Here is a 24012-nt window from a genome sequence, read left to right on the forward strand (position 1 = left end):
AATGGACTCAGTGGGGTGAATTTACAATAGTAAATTCCACAATGATACGAAAGGAAAAAGTGAAATGAGTGTTGATCAATTCAAAATGTGTGTGTGTGTGTGTGTGTGTGTGTGTGTGTGTGTGTGTGTGTGTTTCAGGAAGTTGTTTCCTGTGCCAGTGTGCTCAAGACTAGTCCGTGCTTTCTCTTCCATTAGGTTCAGTGTATCTGGTTTTATGTTGATGGCTTTGATCCTCCACTTGGACTTGAGTTTTATGCAGGATGACAGGTACGGATCCTATTTGCATTTTTCTACATGCTGTCATCCAGTTAGACCATCACCATTTGTTGAAGTTGCTTTCTTTTTTCTATCGTGTCTTTTTGGCTTCCTTTTCAAAAATCAAGTGTCAATAGGTGTGTGGATCTATATCTGAGTCTTTGATTCCATTGATCAACCTGTCTGTTTTTATGCCAATCCCATGCAGTTTTTATTACTATAGCTCTGTAGTAGAGCTTGAAATCAAGGATAGTGATACCTCTGGAAGTTCTTTTCTTGTACAGGATTGTTTAGCTATCTTGGGTTTTTGGGTTTCCATATAAAGTTATGAAGTTGAGTATTATCCTTTCAAGGTCTGTAAAAATTGTGTTGGAATTTTGAGGGGATTGCTTTTGGTAAAAAATAAATAAATAAAGTATGGGAGATCTTTCCATCTTCTGATATCTCCTTGAATTTCCTTCTTCAAAGACTTGAAGTTTTTGTCATACAAGTCTTTTATTTTCTTCCTTAGTGTCACCCCAAGATATTTTATATTATTTGTGGCTGTTATGAATGGTGTTCTTTTTTCGATTTCTTTCTCAGTCCATTTATCATTTGAATTTAGGGGGGCTACTGATTTTTATATTAAGTTTATTTTTAATTTCATTTTGCATTCCAACCACAGTTCCCCCTCTCACTCCTCCTCCTGCCCCCTGCATCTCCCCTCTTCCCACCTCCATCCAGTCCTCCCACATGGCAAGGGCTCCCATGCGGGTTCAACAAAGCCTGGCCCATTCAGTTGAGGCAGGACTAAGCCCCTCCCCACCTGTATTAAGGCTGAGCATAGCATCCCACCACAAGGAATAGGCTCCAACAAGCTAGCTTGTGCACCAGGGATAGATACTAGTCCTTCAGTTAGGGATCTCTCAGATAGACCCAGCTACACAACCATCTCCCACATCCAGAGGGCCTAGTTCGGTCCCATGGAGGCTCCATGACTGTGGGCCCAGAGTTCATGAGTTTACACGAGCTTGGTTCAGCTGTTTCTGTAGATTTCTCCATCATGATCTTGACCTCCCTTGCTCATATATTCCCTTCTCCCTCTCTTCAACTGGATTCCCTAAGCTTGGCCTGGTGCTTGGTTGTGGATCTCTGCATCTGGTTCCATTAACTACTGGATGAAGGCTCTATGGTGACAGTTGGGATATTCACCAGTCTGATTACAGGGGAAGGCCAGTCCAGGAACCCTCTCCACTATTGCTAGGAGTCTTAGCTGGGGTCATCCTTGTGGATTCCTAGGAGTTTCCCTAGCACCAGGTTTCTCTCTAATCCCATAATGGTACTCTCTCTGTCAACATATCTCTTTCCTTGCTCTCCCACTCTGTCCCTCTCCCAACTTGATCATCCTATTCCCTCATGTTCTCATCCCCTATCCCTTCCCATTTACCATCCTCCCACCCCCAGTTCACCCAGGAGATCTCATTTAATTCCTCTTTCCAGGACAATCCATGTGTCCCTCTTAGGGTCCTTATTACCTAGCTTCTCTGAAGCTGTGGATTGTAGCCTGGTTATCGTTTTTTTTTTTTTTCTTTATATCTAGTATCCACTTATGAGTGAGCACTGTTTGTCTTTCTGAGACTGGGTTGCCTCACTCAGGATAGTTTTTCTAGTTCCATCCATTTGCCTGCAAATTTCATGGTGTCATTTTTTTTACAGCTTAGTAATACTCCATTGTATAAATGTACCACATTTTCTTTATCCATTCTTCAGTTGAGGGGCATCTGGTTTCCAGTTTCTGGCTATTACAAATAATGCTGCTATGAACATCGTGGAGCAAATGTCCTTGTGGTATGTTTGAGCATCCTTTGGGTATATGCCCAAGAGTGGTGGTATCACTGGGTCTTGAGGTAGATTGACTCCTAATTTTCTGAGAAACTGCCATACTGATTTCCAAAGTGGCTGTACAAGTTGGCACTACCACCAGCAATGGAGAAGTGTTCCCCTTATTCCACATTCTCTACAACATAAGCTGTCCTCAGTATTTTTGATCTTAGCCATTCTGATAGGTGTTTTTTATTTGCATTTCCCAGATGATTAAGGATGTTGAACAATTCCTTAAATGTCTTTTGGCCATTTGAGATTCTTCTGGTGAGAATTCTCTGTTTAGCTCTCCACCCCATTTTTTTAATTGGATTATTTTGTATTTTGATGTCTAGTTTCTTGAGTTCTTTATCTATTTTGGAGATCCACCCTCTATCAGATGATTTTTTTAGTTAATCTTGTATCCTGCCACTTCACTAAAGATGTTTATCAGATGTAAGAGTTCCATGGTAGAATTTTTTGGGGTCCCTTATGTGTGCTATCATATCTGCAAATAGTGATGCTTTAACTTCCTTCTTTCCACTCTGTATCCTCTTGATATCCTTAGTTGTCTTATTGCTTCAGCTAGATCTTCAAGAGCTGTAGTGAATAGATATGGAGAGAGTGGACAGCCTTGTCTTGTTCCTAATTTTAGTTGAACTGCTTTGAGTTTCCATTTAATTTGATGTCGGCTATAGGTGTGTTGTAAATTGTCTTTATTATGTTTATGTATGTCCCTTTTATTTCTAATTTCTCCAAGGGGTATAGGATTTTATCATGAAGGGGTATGGGATTTTGTCAAAGGCTTTTCCAGCATCCAATGAGATGATCATGTGGGGTTTTTTCTTTCAGTTTTTTTTTTTATATGACGTATCACATTGACAGATTTTCATATGTTGAACCATCCCTGCATCTCTGGGATGAAGCCACCTTGGTCATGGTGGATGATCTTTTTGTTGTGTTCTTGGATTTGGTTTGCAAGTATTTTATTGAGTATTTTTTAAAGACTTTATTTATTTATTATGTATACAGTCTTCTACCTGCACGCCAGCAGAGGGCACCATAATAAATGAAGGTGGTTGTGAGCCACCATGTGGTTGCTGGAAATTGAACTCAGGACCTCTGGAAGAACAGTCAGTGCTTTTAACCGCTGAGCCATCTCTCCAGCCCTATTGAGTATTTTTGCATCTACATTCATAAGGGAAATTGGTCTATAATTCTCTTTCTTTGTTGAATCTTTGTGTGACTTTGGATATCAGAGTGAATGTGGCCTCATAAAATGAATTGGCAATATTCCTTTTGTTTCTATTTTTGGAATGATTTGAGGAGTATTGGTGTTAGCTCTTCTTTGAAAGTCTGGTAGAATTCTGCACTAAAACTCCTGGCCCTGGACCTTTTTTTGGCGGGGGGGATTTTTAATGACTGCTTCTATTTCCTTAGGGGTTCTGGTTCTAGGTGTATTTACATTGTTTATCTAATTTTGATTTAACTTTGGTAAGTGTGATCTATTAAGAAAATTATCCATTTCTATTAGATTTTCCAATTTTGTGGAGAATAAGTTTTTAAAATATAACCTAATGATTCCTTGGATTTCCTCAGTATCTGTTGTTACATACTTTCAATTCTGATTTTTGCTAATTTGGATATTCTCTACAGACACAGGTCTTTTAGATAGTTTGGATAAAAGTTTTTCTATCTTGTTGATTTTCTTAAAGAACCAACTATTTGTTTCATTGATTCTTTGTATTGTTCTCTTTGTTTCTATTTTATTGATTTCAGCCCTCAGTTTGATTATTTTCTGCAGTCTAGTCCCTTGGAATGAGCTGGTTTCTTTTGTTTTATTGCTTTTAGGTGTGCTGTTAAGTTGCTAGTGTGTGATCTTTCCAACTTATTTTTGTAAGCACTTTATGTAAGCTATGAACTTTCCTTTTATCACTGTTTTCATTGTGTCCCACAAGTCTAGGCAAGTTGTGCACTGATTTTCATTGAATTCTAGAAAGTCTTTAATTTCTTTCTTATTTCTGCCTGGACTGAGGGTTAGTGAGGATAGAAACAGGAGGGATCAGGTTGGAGACGGGAGTATGGAGGGAGGGAGAGATGACTGGAATTAGGGGGTGTTTGGTGTGTGTGTGTGTGTGTGTGTGTGTGTGTGTGTGTGTGTGTGTGTGTGTATAAACCTAGTGCAGTGGAAACTCCCTGGAATCTTCCAGAGTGACCCTAGCAAAGACTCCTAGTAATGGGGAACATGGATCCTGGACTGGCCATCTTCTATAACCAGGCAAGGCTTCCAGCAGTGGGACTGGGATACCAACCCAGCCATGAAATAATCTTCAACCTACAACTTGCCTGCAAGGTGTGCTGGGGTAATGATGGCACAAAACCTGTGGGAGTGGCCAACCAGTGACTGATTCAATGTGAGGCCCATGCCATAAGAGGGAGCTCATGCCTGACACTACCTGGATGGCTAAGAACCAGAGGCTGGACAGCCCAGACATGACTTGGGAAAAATTAAATAACATGATTATTAATGACGTTCTGCTATACTCATGAATAGGTGCCTAGCCCAATTGTCATCAGAGAAGACATTCAGCAACAGACGAGAGCAGATGCAGAGACCCACAACAAAACACTAGGCAGAGCTAGGGGAACCCCACAGAAGAGGGGGAGGAAGTATTGTAGGAGCCAGAGGGATCAAGCACACCATGAGAACACAGTTCCCAGAATCAACTAAGCGGGGCTCGTGGGGGATCTCAGAGACTGAAGCAACAATCACAAACCCTGTGTGGCTCTGAGATAGGGCCTCTGCATATCCATTGCGGTTGTGTAGCTAGGCGTTCTTGTGGGACTCCAGGCAGTGGGAGTAGGGAGTGTCTCTGACTCTTTTGCCTGCTTTCGGGACCCTTTTCTAGCCCTGCCCAGCCTTGATGAGAAGGTTTGTGCCTAGTCTTATTGAAACTTGGTATGCATGTTCAGTGGATGCCCCTGGGAGTCCTGCTCTCTCTTTAAAGGGATAGGAAGACGAGTGACTCTAGGGTAGAGGGGAGGTGGGGAGGAACAGAAGAAGGAGTGGAAAGAGGGAAGGGAAATTGTATTTGGGATGTAATGTATGTGAGAAGAACAAAAAAGAGAAATATAAACCCATCTCAAAAAATGAATAGAATTTCAAAGTGCCCAAGATAGCATGAATTCAAATGACATTTAATAAAGGCAATGAAAGAGACAGGAATCAAGTGGAGAGAATGAAAATGAGACAGAGAAATAAGTAGAGGGTTAAAGCAGTGTCTTCAAACTGGAAGAGAAGTAAAAAAGGAAATCACTGAAGAAAAAACCCCAAAAACACTGGGAAAGAACACATATTAAATGGTAACCAGAAAGACAGATATGGTATGTATTTATTTATTTATAAGAGGATATTAGTTGTAAAGTAAAAGGCAATCATGCCATGGTCCACAGACCCAGAGAGGATAAGTAACAAAGGGAGAGCTCAAGGGGGGCACAAGGATCTCCTTGGGAAGGGGTAATAGATTTTGAAGACGGGGGTGAGGGGTAAGGTTGAGAACAGGAGTGATAAAGTGGCGGGGTGGGGGGGCGGGGCCGGGATACTGGGAGAAACGACTGGGCATTTCCTGGGCGAGGAGGAAACCTAGTGCAATGGAATCTACAAGAGTGACCCTAGCAAAAAGAGTCCTAGTAATGGGAGACACGGAGGGGACCGGGGCACCAACCCAGATACAAAACCTCCAACGTACAGTGTGTCCTGCCTACAGAGTGTTCTGGGACCAGAGCCTAGCAGAATCATCCCTCATGAAAGAGACTAGAGCGATTTCATCCAGCAACTAACGGGAGCAGAGGCAGAGTCCCATTGCCAAGCATTAGGTGGAGCTTGCGGAGTTCTGCAGAGGAGGCTAAAGCGGAAGGATCAGAGGAACCAGAGGGGACAGGGATAGATGCCACAAGAACACGTGACCTGGACGCATGGGGCCTCGCAGAGATCAGAGAGCCTGTAGAGGTCTGACCTAGGTCCTCTGCATATATGTTATGGCTGAGTAGCTTGGTGTTCTTGTGGGACTCCTAACAGTAGGGGCATGGGCTGTTGCTGACTCTTTTGCCTACTGGTGGGAACCTTTTCCTCCTACTGGGTTGCCTTGTCCAACCTTCATACGATAGTATGTACCTGGAATTACTGCAACATATTATTTGATTAATGTCCCTGGGAAGCCTGCTCTTTTCTGAGGGGAGACAGAGCAGGGTGAATCTGGGGGAAGAGGAAGGGGAGTGAGGGGAAACTGTGGTTGGGATGTAATATATATGAGAAGAATTTAAAAATAAAATTATCCTCTTCAAGAAAATTTTAGGCAATAAGAGGAAATCCACATATTTATAGGATCCATTGTGTGTCTGAAAATTAACTCACAATGATCCACTAACAAGATACAGCTTGAAAAATTATTAACCTCTATGAAGACACTCTGTGCTGGTAAAATGTTACTAAATTGCTTATAAGAATAAGCAATAAGACTTGCTTCACTTTACTGCTTCATTATTAAAGAGTAACATAGAAGCCAACACAAGGCTAAACATCAGTAATACAGGAAGGATAAACCAGAGACTGGTACCTCATGGACTGTGATGGTTTAGAGAGAATGGGATGCAAGGGAAAATGTATTCCCAGAGTACACCTTACAAAGTTAACTTTTGGCAGTATGCCTGTGTTCTGTTGGCAAGATAAAAAGTCTGCAGCTCACTGTTAGAATTGTGGACATTTTAACAATATTAATTCCTTACATTTATTTGTATTCTCTTCAATTCTCTCATCAATGTTTCATAATATTTATTGTAGAGATATTTTGCCTCTTTGGTTAAATTCATTCCTAATTGCTTTGTTATAATATCTATTACAAATGGAGATGTTTTTTTGATTACTTTTCCAAGTCACTTTTCTATAAGTGTAAAGAAACACTAATGATTTTTGCATGTTCCTTTTGTAACCTCCAAATTTACAGAATTCTTTCAATTTAGTTTTGACAGTTTTTTTTTCTCTCTTTTTATTATTATTAATTCAAGTTAGGGAACAGGCTTGTTTCACATGTAATTCCCCTCTCTCTCTCCCTCTCCCTCCCCTTACCCCCATTCCTTCTCCCCCACCTCCAACCTACCCCCCACCCCATCCACCCACCACTCCCCAGGCAGGGTAGGGCCCCAACCGGGGCTCCACCAAGTCCACCAAATCTTCCTGTGCTGGGCCTGGGTCCCTCCCCATGTGTTCAGAGACAGAGTGCATCCCTTCAAGTGGGATGGGCTCTCGAAGTCCCCCACATACACCAGGGCAAAAAGCCAGTCCACCTCCGGAGGCTCCCAGGAGTGCAGGGGCCTCCCCGATGGCATCCATGATCAGGGGGCTGGATTAGTCCTGTACTGGCCTCCCAAAGAGCGTCTGGGGTCGATATGCTTTCCCTTTTTCAGGCCAACTGTTTATGTGGGTTTCTCCAACCTGGTACAGACCCCTTCGTTCTTCATTCCTCCCTCTCTTCAACTAGGTTCCAGAATTCAGCTCAGTGTATTTCTGTGTATGTCTGTCTCTGCTTCCATCAGCCACTGGATGAGGACTCTAGGATAGCATAGAGAGTAGTCATCACTCTCATTCTAGGGGAGGGGCTTCTAGGCCATCCTCTCCTCCACTGCCCGGACTGTCAGATCGTGTCATCCTTGTAGGTCTCTGGAGATCTTTCTAGTTCCAGATCTCTTCTCGGACCTATAGTGGCTCCCTCTGATATGGTATCTCTCATCCTGCTCTCTCTCCTCTATTCTTCCCCCAACTCAATATATCTGCTCCTCCATTTCTTCTCCTCTCCTCTTCTTCTTGTGCTCTTATTGTGGCAGCACCCACTCCACTACCCTCATGCTCTCAATTAGCTCGGAGTTTATGCCACTTCCCATTCCTGGGGTCCATTTATCCCTTAGAGTCATTCATGATTTCTAGTTTCTTTGGGGAAGAGGATTATAGGCTGGTAAACCTTTGCTCTATGTCTAAAAATCATATATGAGTGAGTACATACCATGTTTGTCTTTTTGTGATTGGGTTACCTCACTCAGGATGGTTTCTTCTAGTTCCATCCATTTGCCTGCGAATTTCAAGATTCCATTGCTTTTTTCTGCTGAGTAGTACTCCATTGTATAAATGTACCACATTTTCTCTTTCCATTCTTCAGTTGAGGGGCATCTAGGTTGCTTCCAGGTTCTGGCTATTACAAACAATGCTGCTATGAACATGGTTGAACATATGTCCTTGTTGTATGGACATGCAGTATTTGGGTATATACCCAAGAGAGGAATGGCTGGATCTTGAGGTAGATTGATTCCCATTTTTCTGAGCAACCGCCATACTGATTTCCAAAGTGGTCTTACAAGTTCACACTCCCACCAGCAATGGAGGAGTGTTCCTTCTTCTCCGCAACCTCTCCAGCATAGGTTGTCATTGGTATTTTTGATTTTAGCCATTCTGACAGGTGTGAGGTGGTATCTCAGAGTTGTTTTGAGTTGCATTTCTCTGATGGCCAAGGATTTTGAGCACTTTCTTAAGTGTCTTTCAGCCATTTCAGATTCCTCTGTTGAGAAATCTCTGTTTAGTTCTACACCCCACTTTTTAATTTCATTGTATGGTGTTTTGGTGGCTAGCTTCTTGAGCTCCTTGTATATTTTGGAAATCAGTTCTCTGTCAGATGTGGGGCTGGTGAAGATCTTTTCCCATTCTGTGGGTGGTCGTTTTGTCTTACTGACTGTGTCCTTTGCCTTATAGAAGTTTCTCAGTTTCAGGAGGTCCCATTTATTGATTGCAGCCCTCAGTGTCTGTGCTTCTGGCGTGATGTTCAGGAATCATTCTCCTGTGCCAATTTGTTCAAGGGTTATTCCCACTTTGTCTTCTAGAAGATTCAGTGTGGCTGGATTTATGGAGAGATCTTTGATCCATTTGCACTTAAGTTTCGTGCATGGTGACAGGTATGGATCAATCTGCAATTTTCTGCATGTCCGAATCCAATTGTGCCAGCACCATTTGTTGAAGATGCTATCTTTTTTCCATTGTATGGATTTAGCACCTTTGTCAAAAATAAGGTGTTCGTAGGTGAGTGGATTAATATCTGGGTCTTCAATGCGATTCCATTGGTCTATCTGTCTATTCTTGTGCCAATACCAAGCTGTTTTCAGAACTATGGCTCTATAGTAGAGCTTGAAGTCAGGGATGGTGATGCCTCCAGAAGATCTTTTATTGTAAAGAGTTGTTTTGGCTATCCTGGGTTTTTTATTTTTCCATATAAAGTTGAGTATTGTTCTTTCAATGTCTGTGAAAAACTGTGTTGGGATTTTGATAGGGATTGCATTGAATCTGTAGATTGCTTTTGGTAGGATTGCCATTTTTACTATGTTAATTCTGCCTATCCAAGAGCATGGGAGATCTTTCCACTTTCTGGTATCTTCTTTAATTTCTTTCTTTAAAGTCTCAAAGTTCTTATTGTACAGGTCTTTCACTTTTTTGGTTAGTGTTACCCCAAGATATTTTATGTTGCTTGTGGATATTGTGAAAGGTGATGTTTCCATGATTTCTTTCTCATTGAGTTTATCATCTGTATACAGTAGGGCTACAGATTTTTTTGAGTTAATTTTGTATCCTGCTACCTTGCTGAAGGTGTTTATCAGCTGTATGCGTTTCCTGGTAGAGTTTTTCGGGTCACTTATGTAGACTATCATGTCATCTACAAATAGTGAAAGTTTAACTTCGTCCTTTCCAATTTGTATCCCTTTGATCTCCTGTTCTTGTCTTATTGCTCTAGCTAGAACTTCAAGTACAATATTGAAGAGGTATGGAGAGAGTGGACATCCTTGTCTTGTTCCTGATTTTAGAGGAAAAGCTTCGAGTTTCTCTCCATTTAGTTTGATGTTGGCTATTGGTTTGGTGTATATCGCGTTTATCATGTTTAGATATGTTCCTGTTATTCCTGTTCTCTCCAAGATCTTTATCATGAAGGGATGTTGGATTTTGTCAAAGGCTTTTTCAGCATCTAGTGAGATGATCATGTGGTTTTTCTTTTTCAGTTTGTTTATATGGTGGATTACATTAATGGTTTTTCGTATGTTGAACCATCCTTGCATTCCTGGGATGAAGCCTACTTGATCGTGGTGGATGATTTTTCTGATATGTTCTTGGATTCGATTAGCCAATATTTTATTGAGTATTTTAGCATCAATGTTCATGAGGGATATAGGTCTGTAGTTCTCTTTCTTAGTCTTATCTTTGTGTGGCTTGGGTATCAAAGTGATTGTAGCCTCGTAGAAAGAGTTTGGCAATATCCCATCTGCTTCTATTGTGCGGAACAGTTTGAGGAGTACTGGAATTAGCTCTTCTTTGAATTTCTGGTAGAATTCTGCAGTGAAGCCATCTGGCCCTGGGCTTTTTTTGGTTGGGAGGCTTTTGATTACTGCTTCTATCTCATTAGGGGTTATAGGTCGATTTAAACTGTTTATCTGATCTTGATTTAATTTTGGTAAGTGATATTTATCCAGAAAGCTGTCCATTTCCTTTAGATTTTCCAATTTTGTGGAATACAGGTTTTCAAAGTATGACCTAAAGATTCTCTGGATTTCCTCAGTGTCCGTTGTTATATCCCCCTTTTCATTTCTGATTTTGTTAATTAGCATGCTCTCTCTCTGCCTTTTGATTAGTTTGGCTAGAGGTTTGTCTATCTTGTTGATCTTCTCAAAGAACCAACTCTTTGTTTCATTGATTCTTTGTACTGTTTTCCTAGTTTCTACTTTGTTGATTTTGGCTCTCAGGTTGATTATTTCTTGGCGTCTACTCCCCCTTGGTGTGTTTGCTTCTTTTTGCTCTAAAGCTTTCAGTTGTCCTGTCAATTCTCTAATGTGACTTTCCTCCAGTTTCTTCATGTGAGCACTTAGTGCTATGAACTTCCCTCTTAGCACTGCTTTCAGGGTGTCCCATAAGTTCGGGTATGTTGTGTCCACATTCTCATTAAATTCTAGGAAGTCTTTAATTTCTTTTTTTATTTCTTCCTCAACCCAGGAATGGTGCAATTGGGAGTTATTCATTTTCCACGCAAATGTAGGTTTTCTGCAATTCATATTGCTGTTGAATTCCAGCTTTAATGCATGGTGGTCTGATAAGATACAGGGGGTTATTTCAATACTTTTGTAACTGTGGAGGTTTTCTTTGCTGCCAACTATGTGGTCAATTTTTGAGAAGGTTCCATGTGGCGCTGAGAAGAAGGTATATTCTTTTGTGTTTGGATGGAATGTTCTATAGATATCTGTTAAACCCAGTTGGGTCATAACTTCTTTCAGATCCTTTGTTTCTTTGTTAAGTTTCTGTCTAGTGGTTCTGTCCAATGGTGTAAGGGGGGTGTTGAAGTCTGCTACTATAAGTGTGTGTGGTTTTATGTGTGGTTTGAGCTTTAGTAATGTTTCTTTCACAAATGTGGGTGCCTTCGTATTTGGAGCATAGATGTTCAGGATTGAGATTTATCTTGATGGACTTTTCCTGTGATGAGTAAGAAATGCCCTTCTTCAATTCTTTTGATTGATTTTAGTTTAAAGTCCAATTTGTTAGATATTAGGATTGCTACACCGGCTTGTTTCTTGAGGCCATTTGATTGGAAAATCTTTTCCCATCCTTTTACTCTGAGGTATCGCCTGTCTTTGAAGTTGAGGTGTGTTTCTTGTAAACAGCAGAAGGATGGATTCTGTCTTCGTATCCATTCTGTTAGCCTATATCTTTTTATGGGTAAATTAAGACCATTGACATTTAGGGATATTAATGTCCATTGTTCGTTGGTTCTTGTTTGTTTTGGATTTATTATTGGTGGTGTCATTGTGTGTGGATTTTGCCCTTCTGCTTCTTTTGTGTTTGGCAAAATTAGATTATCTATTGCCTGTGTTCTTGTGCATGTAGTTATGTTCCTTGGGTTGGAGTTTTCCTTCCAGAACCTTCTGTAGTGCTGGATTTGTGGATATGTATTGTTTAAATCTGTTTTTGTCATGGAATATCTTGTTTTCTCCATCTATAATGATTGAAAGTTTTGCTGGGTACAGTAGTCTGGGTTGACATCCATGCTCCCTTAGTGCTTGTAGGGTATCTATCCAAGACCTTCTGGCTTTCAGAGTTTCCATTGAGAAGTCAGGTGTGATTCTAATTGGTTTGCCTTTATATGTTACTTGGCCTTTTTCCTTTGCAGCTCTTAATATTTTCTCTTTATTCTGTAGATTTGGAGTTTTGATTATTATGTGTCGGGGGGACTTCTTTTTGTGGTCCAGTCTGTTTGGTGTCCTATAAGCTTCTTGTACTTTCATAGGCATATCTTTCTGTAGGTTGGGGAAGTTTTCTTCTATGATTTTGTTGAATATGTTTTCTGTACCTTTGAGCAGTGTTTCTTCACCTTCTTCTACACCTATTATTCTTAGGTTTGGTCTTTTCACGGTGTCCCATATTTCCTGGATATTTTGTGTTAGGGATTTGTTGGACTTGAGGTTTTCTTTGGTTGATGAATGTATATCCTCTAGCGAGTCTTCAATAGCTGAGATTCTCTCTTCTGTCTCTTGGATTCTATTAGTTATACTCACGTCTTTAGATCCTGATCGTTTATCCAGTCTTTCCATTTCCAGCATCGCCTCATTCTGTGTTTTCTTTATTGTGTCTAATTCAGCTTTCATGCTTTGAACTGTTTCAAGAGCTTCCTTCACTTGTTTGGTTGTTTTATCTTGGGTTTCTTTAGCTTCTTTAAGAGATTTGTTTATTTCTTGAATTTTTTGGTTTGTCTTTTCCTCTATTTCCTGTAATTTGCCCACTAACCTACACAGTTACCTTTCTTAGAATGCTTTTGCTTCCTAGTCCTAGCTGAAGCCCCATTTCCCTTAAGTTAATCCTTTAGTGAATACCCATATGCTGACACAACTCCATGTCTGGCACCAGCCAGATTCTAGTAGTATTCTTGCCCTCAAGTGGTAAATTCTGGTGTTGAAGACAAGCAGGCAAAACATAACTACAGTTTCATCATTATACAAAACTGCTTCCAAGAAGGGAAACATTTGCTGGGCCGTGGTGGCGCACGCCTTTAATCCCAGCACTCAGGAGGCAGAGGCAGGTGGATCTCTGTGAGTTTGAGACCAGCCTGATCTACAAGAGCTAGTTCCAGGACAGCCTCGAAAGCCACAGAGAAACCCTGTCTCAAAAAACCAAAAAAAAAAAAAAAAAAGGAAACATTTGTCTTCATGCTCCCTCCAGCCCAACTCTTATACATCAGAGGAAGAGTCAACTGCCCCATTAGCCAAGTCTTCATTATGCAAAGAATTGGTAACTCAAAATGTATTTTTATGTATATATATATTTATATTTATATAAAAAGGCCAATAATGGCAGTATGTTATGCATCAATAGCAGTAACAGCTTTTCCAGGTTCTGCAGTTATTTGAACAAAATTGTAGAGACATCCAGCACTCTCCATTTAAAAAAAGTAAAAAACAAAATCCCAGAAAAACAGCACAGTTCTGTTACTCTTGTGGTACCTGGCACCATTTTTTTAAAAATTAGCTTCTCAATCATCATCTGGAAGGAAACCATTCCTGAGCAATATCATTAAAAACAGCACTGATAAAGCACAGTCACTACTATGTATCATAAAGCAGGTCCACATATGAGTGAGTACGTATCATGTTTGTCTTTTTGTGATTGGATTATCTCGCTCAGAATGTTTTCTTCGAGTTCCATCCATTTTTCTGAAAATTTCAAGATTCCATTGTTTTTTTTCTGCTGAGTAGTACTCCATTGTGTAAATGTACCACATTTTCTCTATCCATTCTTCGGTTGAGGGCCATCTAGGCTGATTCCAGTTTCTGGCTATTACAAATAATGCTGCTATGAACATGGTTGAACAGATGTCCTTGTTGTATGAATGTGCTTCTTTTGGGTATATGCCTAGGAGTGGAATTGCTGGATCTTGTGGTGGACTCATTCCCATTTTCTTGAGGAGTCGCCATACTGATTTCCAAAGTGGCTGTACAAGTTGGCACTCCCACCAGCACTGGAGAAGTGTTCCTCTTTCTCTGCATCCTCTCCAGCATAAACTGTCATTGGTGTTTTTGATTATGGCCATTCTGACAGGAGTAAGATGGTATCTCAGAGTTGTTTTGATTTGCATTTCCCTGATAGCTAAGGATGTTGAACACTTTCTTATGTGTCTTTCAGCCACTTTAGATTCCTCTATTGAGAATTGTCTATTTAGTTCAGTACTCCATTTTTTAATTGGATTGTTTGGTGTTTTTGAGAGTAGCTTCTTGAGTTCTTTGTATATTTTGGAGATCAGCCCTCTGTCAGATGTGGGGTTTTCCCAGTCTGTGGGCTGTCGTTTTGTCTTGCTGACTATGTCCTTTGCCTTACAGAAGCTTCTCAGTTTCAGGAGGTCCCATTTATCAATTGTTGATCTCAGTGTCTATGCTACTGGTGTAAAGTTCAGATAGCGGTCTCCTGTACCGATTAATTCAAGGGTCAAAATGTATTTTTTTAACATTCTTTTCCCTAGCCAAGTTTAAGAGCAATGACTAACCTCTGCCTTTTGAGGTTCTTTGTCCCCACGAAACAAGAACCACCACAAAACAAAACAAAACCCAGGCATTAACCCTAGAGCTGCAGAAGAAAATATTATTATGACTTCCCATTTCTCATTAGCAAGAAAGCAAGCATAAATGACTGGCTCTGGGGAGTAGATGGACATCCCCAGGCAGGTTGTGGTGGCCCATGCCAGTAGGATTTTCTGAAATAGGCAGAGGCAGGAGGATCACGAGTTCGAGAACATCCCCAGGAAGTGCTAATTGATAAGCAGCAAACACACCAGTGCTTCATGACTGCATCTGAGTTCAGAGTATTGCCTTTGCCAGTTACATGGGTCAAGCAAATGCAGTATCTATCAAGTCTGAATTTAAAGATGGATAAGGAAAGATAAAAAAAAATATGGAAAAAAATTTCAAGGTGGTATATGTGGAGAAGTATATAATAAACTTCAGTTAAAACCAAAAAAAAAAAAAAAAAAAAAAAAAGCAAAGGGAAGGTTGGAGAGACAGGAAGATCACTGGTCCTTGCTGGCTGTCAGCCTAGCTCCAAGTTTAGTGAGAGGCTATTTCTTACAGATGAGAGTGATAAAGCAGTGTACCTAATGTTCTTCTTTGACCTGTGCACGTGTGTCCACACACACACTCATATGTGTGCATTCACCATACATGCATAAACAGATACACAAAAATGCAAATGAAGAATCAAAAGCAAGCCCTGAAATAAACTGACGTTACAACTGGACTTTCAGAATGTGCTTCTCAAACACGGTGATGGTTTGATTGTGTACTAATGTGTAGGAAATAGTTAAATCAATTCGAAACCTCCCTTGGTTCCCTTGCTCATTCACTCATTCCTTTGTTCTTCACCCACAGCCTAGTACCTGCTAGCCAAGTCCTCTGTCACTGAGCCCCTGCTATAGTTTTACTTCTTACTTTGAGACAGGGCTCCTCAGGTTGCCCAGTGTGGCCTGGAACTCACTCTGTAGCCAGACATGCCCTGAATATGTGAAATTCCTGCCTCTGCTTCCTAAGAGTAGCTGTGCATATATAGGCCTATGCCACCAAATCTGACCATTTATCATCTAAAAATTTGGGGCTTGTGAATTTTGAAATATATTGCCACACACACAATGTATACATACATAACAAACCTTTCTTGTAGGTGCTCATATGTTTTTCTACTGTTAAGGGTACAATTAAAGAAATTTAGAATAGCCCCTATTGTGTCACAATTAGATAGTTGTAATATTATCATTGATATTTTGCTTTTCTAAACTTTCTGGAGACATAATCCTGCCATATCCCATGCATGTGTCATAAATCTGAATCAATACATTGGGCTAAAATCAAGGGGTTATTAGGACCATCCACTCAGGAGGTTGTAGGGAAAACCTGTTCCTGCCCTTACAGACTCCTTGGCATCACTGCTATCTCTGCTCCCATAGCCTCTCTTTTCCTCTTCTGAGCATGCCCAGATCCTCCTCTAAATCTCTCATATGAGGACATTTGTGGGCCTCTAGGGCCCACTCTGATTATCAGGATAATCTCCCCATCTCAAGCTTCTAAATTCCATCACATTGTTTTGCTGTATAAGGTAATTGCTACAATTATGAACAATGTTCTTCCAACATAAACACTTCTGATGAACTGGAAGAATCCGTCAAAAGACATAAGTGGCCTCTTCTGATAGAGCTACGTGGAGATTATGCAAGAACCTCCAAAGCCTACCTAGCCAGCACACCCATACCAACATAATCTACCCAACTGTCTACCAAGTCTGTTCCCTCAGGTGCACAGCTGTAGGCCCAGGTCTATAAAAAGAACACACACACACACACACACACACACACACACACACACACACACACACACAGGGAACCATGACATCACCAAAGAACAATTTCCTAATAAGCAACCCTAAAGAAAAGGAAATCCATATATTTCTGAAAGAGCATTCTAAATGATTGATTTAAGAATGTCCAGGGATGATGTGGTAGATTTTTGGGGAGCCCCTTTTGAGGGCCTTACCCTGCCTGGGGAGTGGAGGGGATGGCTAGGGGCAGGTGGGATGTTGGGGGATAGGGGAAGGAGAGGGAGGAGGGATTGACATGTGAAGCAAGATTGTTTCTAATTTGAACTAATAAAATAACATAAAATAAAAAAAAATGTCCAGGGAACCAAAGAAAACAATTCAATAAAAATGTGGACAGCAAGACACAAAAGTTTGGAGTTTAGCACAGAGATAGGATTAAAACAGCTAAATATTCTAAGGCTGATGATACAATCAATAAAATGAAAAATATAATAGATAGTATCAACCGTAGCCTTGATCAAGCAGTGGCATATACATGACTTATCTCTGATATAAATGATGGGGGGAGAGGGGAGACACTGGAAGGGGAGGATGGGGAGCAGCTGAGGCTGAGATGTAAAATAAATACATGAATTTAAAAAAGTACTGTTATGATAATTTGTCAATGAACACACAAAATATTTATATATAAATAGCATCACCAAATCAAAATGAGTGGGAGGGGTAAAAGAGTAGTTTTTGTATGTCATCGAAGTTAAGTTGTTACAAATTCCGACTATAGCTGTAGTTGTTTTACATAATCTCATAGGAACCGCAAAGACAAGACTACATTGGATACACAAAGAGAAAGAGAAAAGAACTGAGACTTTAGCCTAATAGAAAATGGTTAAATCAGAAAGGAGGGCAGAGATAAGGAACTGACCCATCCAAAGAATAATGAACAAGATGGCAACAATAAGTACTTACAAATAACTACTGTATGTGTAAGAAGATTAATTCTCCAATCAAAAGTCAGAGAATAGTCAAATGACTAGAACAGAACAACGCTGGCACAATGGCAGACCCTTGTAATCTCAGCACTTGGGAGGCTCAGACAGGAAGACCTGCCTGTGCTACACGGTAAGACACACACACACACACACACACACACACACACACACACACACACACACACACGAAAAGGACAAATGAAAGCATTATGTAATCAAAGGATCAAGTTCTCAAAAATTATGATAACTAATATATTCATCTAATATCAGAGTACGTAAAAATATTGCTGTACCAGAAGAGACAAATGGAGGTAAAACACTACTGGGGCTCAATACCCCACTCTTTAAAATTTTATTTTTTCTGTGCTGGGGCTTACTCTTTAAATTTTATTTTTTCTGTGCTGGGGCTTAAATTCCGGGCCTTGCACATGGTAGGTGTCTTAGGGTTACATTGCTGTAATGAAACACTGTGACCAAAAGCAAGGTGGGGAGAAAAGGGCTTATTAGGCTTACACTTCCACATCACTGTTCATCATTGAAGAAAGCAAGGACAGGAACTCAAACAGGGTAGGAGCCTGGAGGCAGGGACTGATGCAGAGGCTATGGAGGGGTGATTTGCATTAAATATTTATCTCTGATTTATATAAGAGTGTTTTGCCTGCATGAATGTATGTGTGCCATATGCATGCCTGTGACCTTTGTCGGATCATAGAGGTTTTTGAATTCATGGAACTAGAGTTACAGATGGGTGTGAGCTACCATGTGGGTGTTGAGAAACGAACTCATGTCCTCTGCAAGAAGCAACAAGTGTTTTCAACAGTTGATCCAGGTTTCCAGCTCTGTTTGTTTCTTTGTTTGCTTGCTTGTTTTTTTGGACAGGGTTTCTCTGTGTAGTCCTGGCTGTCCTGGAACTCTCTCTGTAGGCCAGGCTGTTTTCGAACTCAGAGTGCTGGGATTAAAGGAATGCACCACCACTGCCCACATTTCTAGATAATTTAAGTGCACTGTTTCTTAATAATGTGAGGCCAGCAAAGAATGAAAATTTTCCTAATAATCCTCTAATGACCTTTATGTAGAAAGAATTCCAATTTGGTTTTCCTTTGCCATTTACGCCTCCATCCTCTAGTTACCACTAAATACTGGAGACCTGATGAAGAATTAGCCCTCCAGGGTCATAATCTAAGGGCCTTGGTAATATCCAGGTGTAGTGGCACACACCAGCATCCCATCACTTAAGTATATAAGACATGGAGTTGCCAAGAGTTTGAAACTAACCTGGTCTGCATAGCCAGTACCAGGTCAGCCAGGGCTTATATAGGGCAAAACAAACAAACAAAAAACTAAAGACCCTTCATAACAAAATAAATTAATAAAAATAAGGTTTCTGGGGTTCGGTACATATCCAGATAAATGACATGTCAGCAATGGTATTGACTGCCATGAGCATGTAGTGATGGTTCTTTGCCCCTGTTAAACATCATCATCATCTTTATAGTCACCGTCTTTCGTATAACCGGAAGTTAAAGTAATTGCCTAAGGTCTCTAGTGTCACCCCTTTTAAGTGAGAGAGGTCTTGGGAATGCTGACCCTTCCAGTCCCTAGGGCACCTCAGTCCTCCATCCTCAGCCTACCCTGCACTCGGGCCACTCACGTTCAGCAGCCGAGTCCCCGTGCTCTTGCTCTTCTCCTTGTCCTCTTTGTCTTTTTCCGTGGCCGAGCGTGTCTGCCCTTCTTCATCCGCATATCGCACAGAAGAGACATTGGATCCTCTGCGCATCATGGGGGCGTCTGAAGGGCTGAGGGATCTCCTCTGGAGAATGGGGTTGGGCTGCAGGGACTGGGGCCGCAGAGTGGAGAGCCTCGAGGTGCCAGCGGAGACCATAGAAGGGCGGTGGCGCACCATTCCTGAGGAGATGGAAAACTTTTGAGGTGTCTCTTGGGGGTTACTGATGGAAACCCTCCGGTTTCCCGGAGGAGGCAACTCCATTGTTACATTCTCTTCAGGGCCCTGTTTGCCACTAACCTAACCGCTGTTGGCTGCGCACGCGCAGCTGCCTTTCCCGCGCTTTCCTGGACCAACCACGTGCAGAACGCCTGGGCTGCGCGGCTGGAGGCCACCTGTGTTTGGAGGGGTGAATTTAGCAAAGTGGACCATCTGCTCTGGGCTCCTTGTCAGGCAGTTTGCATTTCCTCCGGAATTCAGAGGCTGCGGGTGAGCGACCTCCTCCACATTGTACTAAATACTACTTAAGTTTCAGGGGCCCTCTTCTCTCCACACCATTCCATTAGATTTATATTATCAGACGTCCTTTTCTGTGCAGTATCACCTGTGCGACAAGTGTATATTTCCAGCAACCTACTTGGACACCTTTATCTGACTATTCCACAAACATAGGACACAGCCATATATCTTTCTTACCCCCTGAGCTCTAGTATGTTCCAAATTAATGTAGTAATGTCACATTCACAAAATTCTGACCCTCAAGACAGTCTATGGGACTTCTAACAGTGGATCCAGTCTTTAACCTCAGAGCACAAATGGGCTTTGGGAGCACATTCCCTATGGAGGGATACAGCAAGGAGGGCCTAGGCTCTCCCCCAGATGATATGACAGACTTTGATGGTCCCTAGTGGAGGGCCTCACTGTCCCTGGGGAGGAGTTGGGGGGGTGGGGGTGGGGGACATGGGAGGACGGATATGTAAATATGAGTAGTAATTAAAGAATTTAAATAAAAAATATCCTTTATACAAAAACCTTACTTCTCTTTAACTGTTCCTATTCTGGGACGTCTCTCATATAGATTTACTCTATGGTTTCCCAGCCTGACTCATAAATTCCTTCTGCTGTCTCAGTATTAGAATAATTTTACCATTATACACAAAGCAAACCCAGAAGCTCCCAGACTTTATTGGCCATTTAACATTTAAAAAATATTTTTAAGGTGGCTCTAAGGCAAGCTGGATAGCATATTAGACTTTTTGTTTGTTTTTGTTTTTTGAGACAGGGTTTCTCTGTGTAACATTCCTGGCTGTCCTGGAATTTGCTCTGTAGACCGTGCTGACCTCAAACCCACAGAGATCCACTTGCTCCTACCTCCTGAGTGCTGGGATCAAAGGTGTGTGCCACCATCTCACAGCTACACACAAGACTTTTAGAAACAGAAAACATTTTAAATATGTTTCCCTACCTCAGAGCCATTATTTACTGCTATAATATTTGAAATGTAGCTGGGCAGTGGTGGCGCATGCCTTTAATCCCAGTACTAGGGAGGCAGAGGCAGGCAGATCTCTGTGAGTTCGAGACCAGCCTGGTCTACAAGCTAGTTCCAGGACAGCTCCAAAGCCAGAGAGAAACCCTGTCTTGAAAACACCAAAAAAAAAAAAAAAAAATGAAATGTAGTCTTATAAGCAAGAGTGAGCTCAAAAGCCACCTTTAGTTAATCTCTACCACTAGAAACTCCGTTTCCACAGCACCTGCTCACATCCAGTCTCACCTACAGACCTTTCTGAGATTCTCCACTCCTGTCTCTCTCTCTAAGTAGATCAAGACCCATCTGATGGCAGACAGAATGTTTGCCATGTGCTCTCACATATGCTCCAAGGACACAATTAACAGCTGTCTCCAACCTGCTGCTTGGCATGCATGCCCCTGACAGCTGGCTCACCCTGGTAGCTGCTAATCTCTAAGGACAAATTCTTTAGCAACAAGAACTTGGTCCTTGCCTTTCCCTTTCAGGCTGCATGGCACAAAATCCCAAGTCCCTTAACTCCTATGTGTTGTCTGTCAGTGTGGGTCTATGTCCCCCAGTGAGACTTGTCTTCCCAGCTCATTCTGGTTTCCTAAGGGTTCATGTAAAGCGACACGGAGTTTACCTAGCACCACAGAGGAAGTAATCTCGGTTTTTGCTTTGTTTCACAATGACATGGTTTTATTTGTACTGTAAAACTATTCCTGCGGGGAGGTGGTGACAAATGCCTTTAATTCCAGCACTTAGGAGACAGACATAGGTGGATCTCTGTGAGTTCCAGGCCAGTCTGGTCTAGAGAGCAAGTTCCAGGACAGTCAGGATTATACAGAGAAACCCTGTTGGAGTGAGGGGGGGGCTTTAGGAGAGTCCAGTTCTGCAGGTCAGCTTAGCAATTAGTTCTATGCATTTTCCAGAATGCATAATGTTTTCTGGCGGATAGAGCAATAGGGGACAAGTTCATCACCATTTGAAATCTCTGGTTAGTAAAGAAGCTCTGTGCAGCAGTTTCTGGAGACACCTGCTGGACAATAATGGCATTGCTGGTTTACAGTGAAATACAGGAAGGGTCCACAAAGGTATTTGAACCTAATTGATGCTAATTGCTAACAAACTAGCAATTGTTTTCGAATAAGACAGAAATGAAGTCTTGTGAACAAATTTACATCTCTAGGTATTTTAGTCCAGTAGTGTTCTACAATTTAAAAAGAACAGAAATGTATTTCTCACAGTTTTAGAGGCTGGCAAGTTCAAGATCTGAGTGTCAGAAGGACTGCTGTCTGCTGAGGGTCTAGTCTCTTCTTCCTAAATAATGCCTTGGGCAGTGTCCTCTGGATATCTGTGCTCACACGATAGAGGGCAGAGGGTAAACTAATGAAGTCCTTCTGCGTTTTCTACAAGAATTGTACCTGTCCAGGTCTAAGGTTTGATCAGGACATGAAGTTTGTGTTCCCCAAAGCCACATGTGGAAGGAGACCTGACTGCCATAGGTTTATTTCTGACCCTGCTGTGCACATCCACACACGCATACAAAGAACAAATAGATGTTAAAGAATTTAAATTTAAAATCTAAATATATAATTTTTTTGGTTTTTCCAGACAGGGTTTCTCTGTGTAGCTTTGGAGCCTATCCTGGCACTCACTCTGGAGACCAGGCTGGCCTCGAACTCACAGAGATCTGCCTGCCTCTGCCTCCCCAGTGCTGGGATTAAAGGCATGCGCCACCAACGCCTGGCTCTAAAGATATAATTTTACATTAAGAGATAAGCACCAAATGAGATATGATTTCATCTGAGCAACAACTAGGAAAGTTTGAAATGGACTGGATATTAGATATTACAGAATTATGTTTTCCTGTTGCTTTAATGATTCTGTACATTTATAGACAAATGCCCTTAATTCTCAGGACGAACTTCCCTTCCAAAGATTTTGAAAGAAAAAAGGGGGGAACATACAAAGAAAAGGCACATGAGGTAAAAATTGAATATTAAACCTAGGCTAATATCTCACAACACTGTGTTTTAAAATCTACAAAAAGATGCTACTCTGAGGGCCTGGAGAGACAGCTCAGCAGTTAAAAGCACCTGCTGTTCTTTCAGAGGACCTGAGTTCAGTTCCCAGCACCTGCAATGGGTGGCTTACAACTGCTTGTAACTCCAGTTCCAAGGAATCAGACACTTTTTCTAGCCTGCACGGGCACCCATATGTTTACATAAATAAAAATAAAACTTTTTAAAAAAATGCTGAGCTGAGCTGGTAATCTGGCTCAGCCAGTAAAGATTCTTGCATGAACCTGGTGACCTGAGTTTGGACCCCAGAACCCACCCATGTAAAGGAGGAAGGCAGACCAACTGCACAAAGTTGTCCTTTGACCTCCACATTTGCTCTGTGGCACAATGCCCCTCTCCCATTATTTATACACACATATGGTGATGATGGAGGAGCAGGAGAAGGAGAAAAAAAATTTCTAAAGGGCTAAGCTCACTCAGCTTTCTGGCCTTCTGTGTGTGTGTGTGTGTGTGTGTGTGTGTGTGTGTGTGTGTGTGTGTGTGTGTGCGCGCGCGCGCGCACGCGCACGCACCATCTCTACCAGTAGAAATCACATCCATCTTACACAGCCCTTGCTCACACCAGACCTCACCTACAAACCTCTCCTAGATTCTTCCATTCTCAGCTCTCTTTCTAAGTTGAGTAAGAACCTCCAAAGGCAGACAGTATGTTTATCATGTGTTCATCCTCCCTATCCCCTCTCCCATAAACCTAAGCTTCATCCTCAAAGATTCAGATTTGACAGGTCTGACAGTCTCATCTACAGCCTTAGTCAATTGCCTTGAATTAAGCACTGAGACATTCATCTGCTTTGAACTTCCCTAATCATCATGGTGAAGGAATATTTGGCATCCACTGCTGGGTTTTTGCTGAAGGATTTGTCCCATCAGCTTCTCAGGGACTGTGTGCTTGCTGGGGTACATTGGGAGATTTTAAATCCAAGTCTTCAAAGACCATCCTTCCAGCGTCAACTATACATTATTAATGTAGCCATCTGCAGTACAAAGTTCCCCATTCTCTATGCTTAGGAACATGCCCAGCAGTTTACCTAATAGTTTATCTATCTATTATAACTGTGTTTCAGTCTAGTACAAAAATAACTGGATTTAAACCAAGGGACCACAGCACTTTGTTTCTTCCCGGAGTCTCTATAGGAGGATCGGCTGTTCATCCGTGATAGAATACCTGGGCTGGGATGCCTGTGTTTCTGTTG

The 24012-nt window shown here is 41.5% G+C and overlaps 1 protein-coding gene across 1 annotated transcript in view; it reads right to left on the reverse strand.

The window, feature by feature from the left end:
• Window positions 1-19492, reverse strand: part of C2cd6 (C2 calcium dependent domain containing 6) — a 96117-nt gene extending 76625 nt beyond the window's left edge. The window contains 1 exon segment of the mRNA XM_035438834.1: window positions 19157-19492. Within this exon segment, the coding sequence (XP_035294725.1) occupies window positions 19157-19492 (336 nt within the window).
• Between the last annotated feature and the right edge of the window lie 4520 nt (window positions 19493-24012).

This window comes from Cricetulus griseus, chromosome 2, assembly GCF_003668045.3.
Source record: "Cricetulus griseus strain 17A/GY chromosome 2, alternate assembly CriGri-PICRH-1.0, whole genome shotgun sequence".
In the NCBI taxonomy this organism is placed as follows: Eukaryota; Metazoa; Chordata; class Mammalia; order Rodentia; family Cricetidae; genus Cricetulus; species Cricetulus griseus.